Source organism: Salmo trutta, chromosome 5 (genome assembly GCF_901001165.1).
Source record: "Salmo trutta chromosome 5, fSalTru1.1, whole genome shotgun sequence".
Classification (NCBI taxonomy): Eukaryota; Metazoa; Chordata; class Actinopteri; order Salmoniformes; family Salmonidae; genus Salmo; species Salmo trutta.
The window spans coordinates 49,253,971-49,268,295 of NC_042961.1; the positions used below are offsets into that span (position 1 = coordinate 49,253,971).

Sequence of the window (14,325 nt, forward strand, 5' to 3'; positions counted from 1 at the left end):
AGCGCAGATTTTGTCCTTCAGGAAACTCATTCGTGTGAAAGTGATTTGAAATTTTGGAAATCACAATGGGGAGACGTGGCCTATTTCGTTCATGGATCAAAAAATTCTGCTGGTGTTTTGACACTTATTCACACGTTTAAAGGTGACATTCATGAATCCACATCTTCACAGGATGGGAGATGGGTCATAGTAACTGTTAAACTTGACAATGCTATTTTCATCATTTGAAATGTATATGGACATAACTCACATGTTCCAAATAAGACTCTTTTTATTCAATTTACCAGAAAAGTACAGGATTTATGCAAGAAATCTCAGAGGCTTTTCTAATTATTTCAGGGGATTTTAATGAAACACCTGATGAATCTGTTGATCGTTTTCCTCCTAGAACGAGTAAAAGCCTTCAGAATAACAATATCATCACTACATTATGCAAGGATCTCTCTGTTGATGATGCCTGGCGTTATTTCGATCCGGATGCAAAGGGTTATACATGGACCAACAAAACTATGTCATGTAAATCTAGAGTAGATTTATTCCTAATTTCCCCCGTTTTGTTACAATTTGTTATAGATGTAGATCATCAGTTGGCTCCCTTTTCTGATCGTCACTTGATTTCCCTGAATTTACAAGCTACTAAAAAATCAAAAGGTACTCGAGGATATTGGAAATTAAATAACACACTTCTTAAAGATCCTATTCTCATTGGAAACATCAAATCATTAGCCAAATATATTTTTGCAAGACAAGACTTGGGCCATGGAAGTAGATGGGAAGTTTTCAAATATAAAGTCAGAGTTGTAGCCATTAAACATGCCAAAGAGCTGATGCACTTAAAGATCCTTAGAGAAAAAGAGTTGATGAGCAAGCTTGACAGTATTCTAAACAAAGATAATCTATCTCAAGAAGAAGAGTCTGTATTTAAGTCTTTACAAGTAGATTTAGAACAGCTTTACACAGATCTGGCAAAGGGTGCCTTTGTAAGGTCAAGAGCAAAATGGATTGAAGAGGGGGAAAGAAACACTAGTTACTTTTTTGCACTTGAAAAGAGAAAGTACAAAAGAAAATATAGAACTGCACTCAAAATGAATGATGTTTTATGCAAAGATCCCATTACAATATCAACATTTGTCAATTCCTGAAAACCTTTTAGAACTCACAATTTCAGGAAGATGGTTGTGAAAGCTACATTTGCCACATTCAAAATTGTCCCTGTAATTGAGGATGATTTCCACTCAGTTTGCGATTCACCTGTGTCAATTGAAGAAATTAAAGAGGCTCTGAATTCAATGAAAAAAGGGAAATCACCTGGCCCTGATGGCCTATCAGTTGAATTCAATAGTCAGTTTTGGGAGTTACTAGAATACCCTATTTTTAATATGTTTCAAGATTGCATAAAAAAATGGGGAAATGGTCTCCGCTATGAAACAGGGCCTTATTTCACTGATTCCGAAGCCTGTTAAAGACCCTTCTCTCATTGTCAATTGGAGAACAATTACTATATTAAATATTGATTACAAATTGTTTGCTTTGGTTTATGCCTAAAGATTAAAGAAAGGAATAGATACCATTTATAAATGAGATTCAAACAGGATTTATGAAGGGCCGTCACATAAGCTCTAACATTCGTTTAGTCTTGGACCTTCTAGATTATTCAGATGCAATTGACTCAGATGCGGTTGTCTTGTTTTTGTACTTCTGTAAAGCTTTTGACACAATTGAACATGAATTTCTCTTTAGGCCACTTAAAGTTTTTGGATTCGGTGAAAATGTTATCAAAGTCATTCGCATGTTTTACAAAGATATAAATAGTTATGTGTTACTCAACCTTAATACTTCCAAAATATTCAGTATCAACATAAGTAATTTCGCCATTTTTATTCATTTTGGTTGTGGAACTTCTATCTCTAGATATTCTGAATAATGCAAATCTGTATGGCTTATCCATTTTTAACAAAGAAATTAACATTTCCCAACTGGCTGATACTCCTTTTTTTTTAAGAGACAGACTCATGCCCTTAATGCTATAACTGCATGTTTTATTGCATCAGGATTAAAAATGAATGTTTATTTGACTCTGATGATAAAGAAATATAAAAAATGTATGTAAATTACTGTGATAAATATTTAGGAATGCATCTGTCAAAAAAACATTTAGTCAGACAACATATGAATTTCTCTCCTAAAATTAAGAAAACCAAAAATATATTTAATAATTGGCTACAAAGAGATCTTTCTATACATGGGAGAGTTCTTCCGTCCAAGGCAGAGGGACTGTCTCATTTTTTTGTACCCCTCATTATGTTTGTGTAAATCCTGCTACTTGTAAAGAGATCAATAAGTCCTTTCTTGACTTCGTCTGGAAAATTAAATCTCACAAACTAAAGTCAGTCCTCTCTAATAAAAGAGCTGAAGGAGGTATGGAAGTGTTGGATTTTGTTGACATAAATAACACTTTCAAGATCAACTGGTTGAAAAGACGTTTGATCAATACTGATTCAATATGGTATTTCATTCCAAATAATGTGTTTAATTGGGAAGTTGGAAGGTCTTAAATTTTTACTGAAATGTAATTATTTTCCTGAAAGATTGCCTGCTAAATTGGCTAGGTTTCACCAACAAGCTTTAATGGCCTGGAAAATATGTTTCCTGCACAATGTTTCCCCACATAAAGCTCTTTTGTGGAATAATTCAGACATAACTGTAAGGAATAAGTAATTGTTCTACCCCACCTGGCATGAGAGGAATATTGACTTTGTTCTTGATGTTTTCGACAACAGGGGTAATATTCTTACATATGAACAATTTATAACATTGAAAGAGTTTCCAATACCTTTCAGAGTCTATTTCTGTGATAAAAAAAATTCCCAGTGGTCTAACTACAATAATGAAAACTAATCTTTGCTTTGGTAATGATCACAAAGCTTATCCAGAACTCAGATTGGAAGGCGTGGGCTTACTTGAGAAATCTTGATGAAATAAATATAGAAAACAAATTCTCCATTCACAAAACCAACTTACACCGAGAGGAACATTTTTCTGGAACATGCTTATTCCTGACATTGTCTGGAAAAATGCAATGTTAAGCCCTTACAAGTATTGTATAACAAACAAATTTAAGGAAGTGCACTTTAACATTTGACATAAGATATATCCATATCTATGTTGTCCAAATTTGTGGCTATTGATGATATCTGCGTTTTCTGTGAAAAAGGTGAGATCTGTCTCACTTGTTCTTTAAATGTAAATTTGTGTCAGAATTTTGGGAAAACCTTGTAGAATACTTATTTACTATTATGAACACTACCCATGTGTTTGACATGAAGGATATAATATGTTACTATTGCAACGATAACAAGACCATTGAAATGATTGTGATTTTGTTAAATTCTTGTTGCCAAATACTTTATGCTCTCTGGGATGGAGGATAAATAGCAGCCAGTGAAATAGCAGGGCGGCAAATTCAAAACAACAAAAATCTCATAATTCAAATTTCTCAAACATACAACTATTATATCCCATTTTAAAGATACACTTCTCGTTAATCCAACCACATTGTCCGATTTCAAAAAGGCTTTACGGCGAAAGCATAACATTAGATTATGTTAGGACAGCGCCGAGACCACACAGCCATTTTCCAAGCAAGGAGAGGCGTCACAAAAAACAGAAATACAGCTAAAATGAATCACTAACCTTTGACGATCTTCATCAGATGACACTCCCAGGACTCAATGTTACACAATACATGTATGTTTTGTTCGATAAAGTTCATATTTATATCCAAAAACCCCATTTTACATTGGCACGTGATGTTCAGAAAATGTTTTGCCTCCCAAAACTTCCGGTGAATGAGCACATCAATTTACAAAAATACTCATCATAAACGTTGATAAAATTTACAACAGTTATTGGAAGAATAATAGATACACTTCCCCTTAATGCAACCGCTGTGTCAGATTTCAAAATAGCTTTACAGCGAAAGCACATTGTTCAATATTCTGAGTACAGAGCTCAGCCATCAAAGCAAGCTATACAGTTACCCGCCAAGTTCTGGAGTCAACAAAACTCAGAAATAGTATTATAAATCTCCACTTACCTTTGCTGATCTTCGTCGGAATGCACTCCCAGGACTCCCACTTCCACAAGAAATGTTTGTTTTATTCGATAAATTCCATATTTATGTCCAAATACCTCAATTTTGTTCGCGCGTTCAGATCACTATTCCAAAGGCATAATGCGCGATTCATTACCGAGGAAAAAGAAGGAACGGCGCGCCTGCGTGGCCATGCAGTAAACAACTCATTGGTCTCAGGCAGTCCACAGCTCTTATTCTCTCCCCAGTAACAGTAGAAGCATGAAACAAGGTTCTAAAGACTGTTGACATCTAGTGGAAGCCTTAGGAAGTGCAAAATGACCCCACAGACACTGTAGTTTGGATAGGCAATCACTTGAAAACCTACAAACCACTTCCTGGTTGGATTTCTTCTCAGGTTTTTGCCTGCCATATGAGTTCTGTTATACTCACAGACATCATTCAAACAGTTTTAGAAACTTCAGCGTGTTTTCTATCCAAATCTACTAATATGCATATCCTACCTTCTGGGCCCGAGTAGCAGGCAGTTTAATTTGGGCAAGTTATTCATCTGAATTTCCGAATACTCCCGTCACCAAGAAGTTAAACATAAACAAAAATTCTTCACCAAAATTACACATATTCTTGATTGAATTTAACTATCTTATTAAAATATTATCCCTAGTGAATAACATTTTCTGAATCATTATAATGAGAATTTTTCAGTGATTACAATTGCACTAGAATTGTTAATTTTTGTATTATTTCATTGATATTTCTTGTATGTTTTAGTATTTTCTTGTTAGTACCTGCGTTCTGTTTTGTATGACGTAGCAATGTAAGTTGTAAAAAACTCCCTCATACGTGCACAGTGGGGAAAGGGAGTGAGAGTCAGCAGCCGACAGCGTAACAGGGACAGGCAGATACTTTCATAGCAGGAATTAACATAATGCAGAGGCTTTTATAGCTGACCAAATAATGGTTTTAAAACAATCTACAGGAAAGTTGTGTAGAAAAGTCACAGAAAATTACTGATGTAAGCAAAATGCTTCGGTAAGAGGAAGGCAATGTCAGTGCTGGTCATTTTCGGTTTATCTTCCCAGTTCTACTATAACACTAACCACACTACATTAAAGCAATAAGGCACAGGTGCATGTGGTATATGGCCCATATACCACAAACCTGAGGTGCCTTATTTGTATTATAAACTGGTTACAAACATAATTAGAAAAGGGAAAAATAAATGTTTTGTCATACCCATAGTATAGGTCTCATATACCATGGCTTTCGGCCAATCAACATTCAGGGCTCGAACCCCCAAGTTTATAATTACATTTTAGTCATTTAGCAGATGTCTTGAACAGAGCAACTTACAGGAGCAATTAGGGTTAAGTGCTCACCTAGTCAGCTCAGGGATTTAAGGGGGGGTATACTAGGTGGTGCTGTAGTTTTACACGATTTTGACAGTATGCAAAATATCTAGCTATCGCAACAAATATGAATGCCCTCCAATCTGGACACTGTCCTCCTGTACCTGTGTAAAAGCATCTAGGGTGGATCTCAGAAGTCTTTCCTTGATTGCTTGCATTCTATCTCCTTGCCCCGTTTCTCAAAACACATCAGAGATCCATTTCATTGCATTTAAGGAAGGGGGTGAGGAGAGAGGACGTGAGGAATTGAGGAAAGATTTAAGGTTCACCCCCAAGTGTCACAACCTACCTCTTCATTTTTATCCATTAGCAAGGTGCATTCCAGTGTTTTTCTTGCTATACTTTATTTACTTTGCCACCATGGCATTTTTTGCCTTTACCTCCCTTATCTCACATCATTTGCTCACATTGTATATAGTCTTATTTTTTTCTACTGCATCATTGATTGTATGTTGTTTTACTCCATGTGTAACTCTGTGTTGTTGTATGTTGTCGAACTGCTATGCTTTATCATGGCCAGGTCGCAATTGTAAATGAGAACTTGTTCTCAACTTGCCTACCTGGTTAAATAAAGGTGAAATAAATAAATAAATAAAAATTCAGCCGCCCCACTCAAAGGTCAAAAACGTTCAGATGGCCTGGATTGTAAATAAGTATGGGATAATAGATATGTTAACTAAAGTAACAATGCTAATTAAATAAACTTAGGATAAAAAAACAGCATAAACTTCAGTTACAAGTGTTGGTAAAAACATTATTAGATGCTTTATTGTAAATGGTATCTCACTGAAGAGAGAAAGCTGTCACGACTTCCGCTGAAGTCGGCTCCTCTCCTTGTTTGGGCGGCGTTCGGCAGTCGACGTCACCGGCTTTCTAGCCATCGCTGCTCCATTTTTCATTGTTCCATTTGTTTTGTCTTGTTCTGCACACCTGGTTTGCATTTCCCAATCACACTGCATGTATTTTTTCCTCTGTTCCCCCTCATGTCTTTGTGTGATATTGTTTGTGTTACGTGTCAAGTTTGACACGCCAGACTGGTGTTTGTATTATTCCGTGTTTTGTCACGAGGTATGTTTATTTGTTTGAACATAATTATTGTGACTGTTTGCGCGTTTTACACTTTTGCCAATTGGCTGGAGGTTTTGACGCAGTGGCGTCCGTCTGTTGGTTTCTCCTGCCTCAATAAAGTGTGCGCCTGTTCACAACTCTCTGCTCTCCTGCACCAGACTCCGCTACCAGTACGCACACCCTTGACAAAAGCACTAGATCTGACCTTGTTTTACTGGTCTTAGATTATAAAATACTACTCCCTCCAGTCATCCACAGACAATAGGTTGATAGATTTATCAGTGTAGGGTAAAGATATCAAGACACTGATCCAAGGTCATTGTCTATGGACAAGGTTTGTATTTTTCCCACTAGGCTAATGGTTAACATTAGGATTTGGATACGGTAAGCTGATCCTAGATCTGTGCCTAAGGAGAACTAACTGGTAAAGGAGAACCAATGAGAATAGCCTACAGAAGGTATTCCCAAACTGGGGTATGCGCAATGCCGTCGGGGGTACGCCTAATAAAAATGTGATTCACATTTTAAAAAATCTTAAATTCCAAACAATCCATTTCAATTTTACAAGGGGACTGTACATTTGGGTGAAATTTTCTTTACTGACCATAATTTTTCAGTTGTCTGACTGCTTGCATGATGACGAGTTTTTCACACGACTGGCCTATCTGGGTGATGTTTTTTCTCGCCTGAATAATCTGAATATAGGATTACAGGGACTCCCCGCAACTATATTCAATGTGCAGGACAGAATTGAGGCTATTATTAAGAAGTTGGAGCTTTTCTCTGTCTGTATTAACAAGGACAACACACAGGTCTTTCCATCATTGTATGATTTTTTGTGTGCAAATGAACTCAAGCTTACGGACAATGTCAAATGTTATATAGCGAAGCACCTGAGTAAGCCTCCAGTCCCCTAACCGATATCTGAACAAAAGAGCCTCATCGAAATTGCAACAAGAGGTTCTGTGAAAATTTAATTTAATCAGAAGCCCCTGCCAGATTTCTGGATTGGGCTGCGCTCAGAGTATCCTGCCTTGGCAACGCGCTGTTAAAACCTGTTTGGGATAGGGGGCAGTATTTTCACAGCCGGATGAAAAAAACGTACCCGATTTAAACTGGTTACTACTCTTGCCCAGAAACGAGAATATGCATATCATTAGTAGATTTTGATAGAAAACACTCTAAAGTTTCTAAAACTGTTTGAATGGTGTCTGTGAGTATAACAGAACTCATATGGCAGGCAAAAACCTGAGAAGATTCCAAGCAGGAAGTGACCTGTGTGCGAATTTGTAGTCCTTCTTTTGCTTCTCTATCGAAACTACAGTATCTGAGCTGTTACATGTCACTTTCTAAGGCTTCCATTGGCTCTCTAAAGCTTTGAGAAAGTGGATTGAGGCGTCTCCTGTCTCTGGGCAAAGTATAGGAGCACAGTTTGTCAGTGGTCTGTCTGGTGACTAAGAGATTGGAGATGCGCGGTCCCGCGACCATGCTGTTTTTTCTTTCCCTCTTTGAATGAATACAGTATTGTCCGGTTGGAATATTATCGCTATTTTACGAGAAAAATACCATACAAATTGATTTTAAACAGCGTTTGACATGCTTCTAAGTACGGTAAAGGAACATTTTGATTTTTTTTGTCTCGATATGCGCTCGCGCGTTACCCTTTGGATAGTGACCTGAACGCACAAACAAAACGGAGATATTTGGACATAAATATGGATTATTTGGAACAAAAACATAATTTCTTGTGGAAGTAGCAGTCCTGGGAGTGCAATCTGACGAAGATCAGCAAAGGTAATAGCATTTTTCTAATAGTAATTCTGAGTTTAGTGAGCCTCGAACTTGGCGGGTGTCTGAATAGCCAGCCGTGATGGCTAAGCTATGTACTCAAAATATTGCAAAATGTGCTTTCGTCAAAAAGCTATTTTAAAATCTGACATAGCGAATGCATAAAGGAGTTCTGTATCTATAATTCTTAAAATAATTGTTATGTATTTTGTCAACGTTTATGATGAGTAATTTAGTAAATTCAACGGAAGTTTTGGGTGGGAATGCATGTTCTGAACATCACATGCCAATGTAAAAAGTTGTTTTTGGATAGAAATATGAACTTGATTGAACAAAACATGCATGTATTGTATAACATAATGTCCTAGGAGTGTCATCTGATGAAGATCAAAGGTTAGTGCTTCTTTTAGCTGTGTTTTGGGTTTATGTGACATATATGCTTGCTTGGAAAATGGCTATGTGGTTGTTTTTGGCTATGTACTCTCCTAACATAATCTAATGTTTTGCTTTCACTGTAAAGCCTTTTTGAAATCGGACAATGTGGTTAGATTAATGAGAGTCTTGTCTTTAAAATGGTGTAAAATAGTCATATGTTTGAAAAATTTAAATTCTTGAATTTTTTGAGGTTTTGTATTTCGCGCCACGTTCTTCCATTGGATATTTGGCGAGGCGTTCCGCTAGCGGAACGTCTAGATGCAAGAGGTTTAAGACATTGATGCCCTTTGCAACCACGTACCTATGTGAGAGTGGATTCACGGCCCTCACTAGCATGAAAACTAAATACAGGCATGCATTTTACGTGTCCCCAACCTATTGTTTTTTTTGTTCGTAACTTCTTTTAAACGTATTTCGTACATAATGTTGCTGCTACCATCTCTTATGACCGAAAATAACTTCTAGACAACAGGACTGTGATTACTCACCACAGACTGGCAGAATCCCCTTTTTCCTTTCACGACTCTGACGAGCCCGACGCGAAGGATATACTGCTTTCTCGGGAACAGGCCCAGATCCCTGCGATATGCGTGAAGAGGAGGCGGAGAAAAAGGGGCCAAAGGGCGGGCTGCCTTCTGGGAATTCGTAGGCGATCGAATAAACCCCCAGTTCCCTTCATTCTGCGAGCAAACGTGCAATCTTTAGAGAATAAAATCGACGAGCTACGCGGAAGATTAAACTACCAACATTCACAAGGCCGCAAGGCCAGACGAATTACCAGGATGTGTACTGCGAGAATGCGCTGACCAACTGGCAAGTGTCTTCACTGACATTTTCAACTTCTTCCTTGTCCGAGTTTGTAATATCAACATGTTTTAACCTCTATGGGCTACTCAACAGCCAGTGGAATCCCGTGGCGCGATATTCAAATACCTTAGAAATGCTATTACTTAAATTTCTCAAACATATGACTATTTTACACCATTTTAAAGACAAGACTCTCGTTAATCTAACCACACTGTCCGATTTCAAAAAGGCTTTACAACGAAAGCAAAACATTAGATTATGTCAGCAGAGTACCCAGCCAGAAATAATCAGACACCCATTTTTCAAGCTAGCATATAATGTCAAATAAACCCAAACCACAGCTAAATGCAGCACTAACCTTTGATAATCTTCATCAGATGACACTCCTAGGACATTGTGTTATACAATACATGCATGTTTTGTTCAATCAAGTTCATATTTATATCAAAAACCAGCTTTTTACATTAGCATGTGACTAGCATGTGACTAGCATTCCCACCGAACACTTCCGGTGAATTTACTAAATTACTCACGATAAACGTTCACAAAAAACATAACAATTATTTTAAGAATTATAGATACAGAACTCCTTTATGCAATCCCGGTGTCCGATTTTAAAATAGCTTTTCGGTGAAAGCACATTTTGCAATATTCTGAGTAAATAGCCTGGCCATCACGGGCTAGCTATTTTGACACCCACCAAGTGTGGTACTCACCAAACTCAGATTTACTATTAGAATTTTTTTTTTTTTTAAAAGCACATTTTGCAATATTCTGAGTAGATAGCCCGGCCATCACGGGCTAGCTATTTTGACACACACTTGTGAGTACCACAAGTGTGGTACTCACCAAACTCAGATTTACTATTAGAAAAATTGGATTACCTTTGCTGTTCTTCGTCAGAATGCACTCCCAGGACTTCTACTTCAATAACAAATGTTGGTTTGGTTCCAAATAATCCATAGTTATATCCAAATAGCGGCGTTTTGTTCGTGCGTTCAAGACACTATCCGAAGGGTAAAGAAGGGTGACGCGCCCGGCGCGTTTCGTGACAAAAAAATTCAAAATATTCCATTACCGTACTTCGAAGCATGTCAAACGCTGTTTAAAATCATTTTTTATGCGATTTTTCTCATAAAAAAAGCGATAATATTCCGACCGGGAAACCCTGTTTTCGTTCAAAGACGAAAAAATAAAAACATGGTGTCGGCTCGTGCACGCGCCCCAGTCTTATTGTTCTCAGATCGACCACTATCCAAATGCGCTACTGTTTTTCAGCCATGGCCTGCAAAGTCACCATTCAACGTACTGGCGCCTTCTGAGAGCCTATGGGAGCGTTAGAAAATGTCACGTTATGCCAGAGATCCCCTGTTTTGGATAGAGATGATCAAGAAGTCCAAGAAATAGTCAGAGAGAGCGCTTCCTGTTTGGAATCTTCTCAGGTTTTGGCCTGCCAAATGAGTTCTGTTATACTCACAGACACCATTCAAACAGTTTTAGAAACTTTAGGGTGTTTTCTATCCAAATCAAACAATTATATGCATATTCTAGTTACTGGGCAAGGGTAGTAACCAGATTAAATCGGGTACGTTTTTTATCCGGCCGTGCAAATACTGCCCCCTATCCCCAACAGGTTATTAAGAAGACCACCATAGTGCCTGTGCCCAAGAACACTAAGGTAACATGCCTAAATGACTACCAACCCTGATCACGACAAAGGAGATGATTGTGGACTACACGAAAAAGAGGACCGAGCACGTGTCTTTCTCATCGACGGGGCTGTAGTGGAGCAGGTTGAGAGCTTCAAGTTCCTTGGTGTCCACATCACCAACAAACTAACGTGGTCCAAACACACCAAGACAGTCGTGAAGCGGGCACGACAAAACCTATTCCCCCCTCAGGAAACTGAAAAGATTTGGCATGGGTCCTCAGATCCTCAAAAAGGTTCTACAGCTTTGAGAGCATCCTGACTGGTTGCATCACTGCCTGGTATGGCAACTGCTCAGCCTCTGACCGCAAGGCACTACAGAGGTTAGTGCGAACAGCCCAGTACATCGCTAGGGCAAGCTGCCTGCCATCCAGGACCTCTATACCAGGCGGTGTCAGAGGAAAGCCCTAAAAATTGTCAAAGGCTCTAGCCACCCTTGTCATAGACTGTTCTCTCTGCTACCGCATGGCAAGCGGTACCGGAGCACCACATCTAGGTCCAAGAGGATTCTAAAGAGCTTCTACTACCAAGCCATAAGACTCTTGAACATCTAATCAAATGGCTACACAGACTATTTTCATTGCCCCCCCTCTCTTTTACGCTGCTGCTACTCTGTTATTATCTATGCATAGTCACTTTAATAACTCTACCTACATGTACATATTACCTCAATAACCTCGACTAACCGGTGCCCCCGCACATTGACTCGGTATGGCTACCTCCTGTATATACCCTATTTTACTGCTGCTCTATAATTATTTGTTACTTTTATTTTTGTAGGTATTTTTCATATAACTGAATTGTTGTTTAAGCGCTTGTAATTAAGCATTTCACTGTATGGTCTACACTTGTTGTATTCGAGAACATACTATTTGATTTAATTAACCAATACACCAACTAGTCTGCTAAATGTTCATTCATGTTCAAGACCATTCTTGAATCCGTGCCATTGAAAACTTTCTGCAATCTGCGTCGTCGAAACGAAACTCAACGTGGTCTATTGTCGATCGACTGAAATGAAACTGAGGGAAAAGTATAGACGGACTGAACCAAATGATGCTATATATATATATTTTTTTTTTTTAACGTTAATTACATTCTAATAACGTGTAGGCTAAAGTTATATGTGAATACAGTGAACTACTGAACATTTTCAAAATGTGATGGCATGAATGTTGTCAGTCTGGCACAGTAGACAGATTCATTCTTACACATGGTTCATCCCAATGGCATTTAGTACAGTAGCTGGAACAGTTGATTATGCATTGTCATTGAGCTGCATGGTGATATACAGGTAAATCGTGTCTCATCAAACTTTGCTTATCAAACTGTCTAATAGCTTAAATCACAAAGCAACTTATTATGTTTTTATCTTTATTTTAACGAAGTGAAAGTTTATACAACCTGTAGGCCTACGGAATTGTACATCTAATATCATATTAGCTGATTATATACTAAGCTTGCTGTAGGCTAATATACTTTTTACGAATGCAAATGTTTGATAGGGTAGGTTAATATACTTACGTTTTTTGTTTACCTTCTCATGATCCGATTATGTGACATTGATTTAAAAATATATTCATTCTATGGGGTGTCTAAATTACTACATTTCACTTCACTGTTACGCACATTTTTATTGAATTCCAGATGTGTTCCAGACATTTTCTGAAAATGAAGTGTCCTAGTTGTCACACGCTTTGTGAGGAGGGACAGCAGTTTTGCTTGAGATGCAACGCAATCGTCGAGGAAGAGAGAGGTAGGTAGCCTCTGGCCTTTTTTTTGGATGTGTGATTTTTTTCAATTATTGACAAAATACATTTAAGCAATAAGGCCCGAGGAGGTGTGGTATATGTTAAATATACCACGGCTAAGGGCTGTTCTTTGCACGAAGCATTGCGGAGTGCCTGGACACAGCCCTTAGCCGTGGGTATATTGGCCATATATCACAAACCCCCGAGGTGCCTTATTGCTATTATAAACTGGTTACCAACGAAATTAGAGTAGTAAAAATAAATTGTTTTGTCATATGTGAATACAGTGAACTATACGGTCTGATATACCACGGCTGTCAGCCAATCAGCATTCAGGGCCTGAACCACTTTGTTTCTAATGAAAAAAACTACATTTGATAAGTGTTTCTTCATCTTTTTGATGTGCTGCAACATATATTTGATTAGCATTGTAACATAAGCTCATCTACTGTATTATCCCAAACGTGTTGCAGAGCCAGGCAGTCTGAAAGATCTCACCTATGACCGGGGTAGGAGTGGAGCGGCTGAAGACACCTTGCCAATGGACAGTTCCTCAGATGAAGAGGTAGGGTTTGCTGTTGCTCTTTCACATATAAGTCTTTCCAGATAGAAATGTGTTGTATAACTTATCATACAGAATCAATAACCTTGTCAGCTCGATATATATATACAGTGCCTTGCAAAAGTATTCATACCCCTTTGATTTCTTCACATTTTATTGGGTTACAAAGTGAGATTTACATGGATTTAATTGAATGTTTTTGTCTACTCAAAATACTCTGCAATGTCAAAGTGGAAGAACATATCACATTTAAAAAAAATATTAACAAAAATGTGATAACTAAAATGTAGTTGTTGCATAAGTATTCAGCCCCTTAGCCTAAATTAGTTCAATAGTAAATTAGTTCAATAGTAAATTAGTTCAATAGTAAATTTGGCTTAACAAATAACATAATAAGTTACATGGACTCTGTGTGTCACCGGTGCTCCCTCTCCAGCCTCTAGGTCACCAGGCTGCTCGTTATGGCGCAAACCTTTCACCATAGTTACACGCACCTGCGTGTCATCAGACTCACCTGGACTCCATCACTTCCCTGATTAGCTTCCCTATATTTGTCACTCCCTTTGTCACTCCCTTCCCCAGGCGTCATTGTTTTGTTTCAGTTTGTTTCAGTTTCATGTCAATACCCGTGTAGCTCAGTTGGTAGAGCATGGTGTTTGCAACGCCAGGGTTGTGGGTTCGATTCCCACGGGGGACCAGTATGG

At 38.2% G+C, this 14,325-nt stretch overlaps 1 protein-coding gene across 6 annotated transcripts in view; it reads left to right on the plus strand.

The window, feature by feature from the left end:
* LOC115194356 (receptor-type tyrosine-protein phosphatase eta-like) overlaps window positions 1–14,325 on the plus strand; it is a 54,040-nt gene that overhangs the window by 7,421 nt on the left and 32,294 nt on the right. For 2 of the 6 annotated variants that reach the window (XM_029754002.1, XM_029753993.1), the window contains exons 1-3: window positions 12,506–12,602; window positions 12,967–13,064; window positions 13,533–13,624. The exons of 1 other annotated variant lie outside the window; for it this stretch is intronic. In XM_029754002.1, the coding sequence (XP_029609862.1) occupies window positions 12,535–12,602; window positions 12,967–13,064; window positions 13,533–13,624 (258 nt within the window). In that variant the 5' untranslated portion in view covers window positions 12,506–12,534. Of the gene's footprint in view, window positions 1–12,505; window positions 12,603–12,955; window positions 13,065–13,532; window positions 13,625–14,325 lie in introns of those variants that run through there. 3 more of the 6 variants (XM_029754000.1, XM_029753995.1, XM_029753994.1) reach the window with 3 other exon arrangements.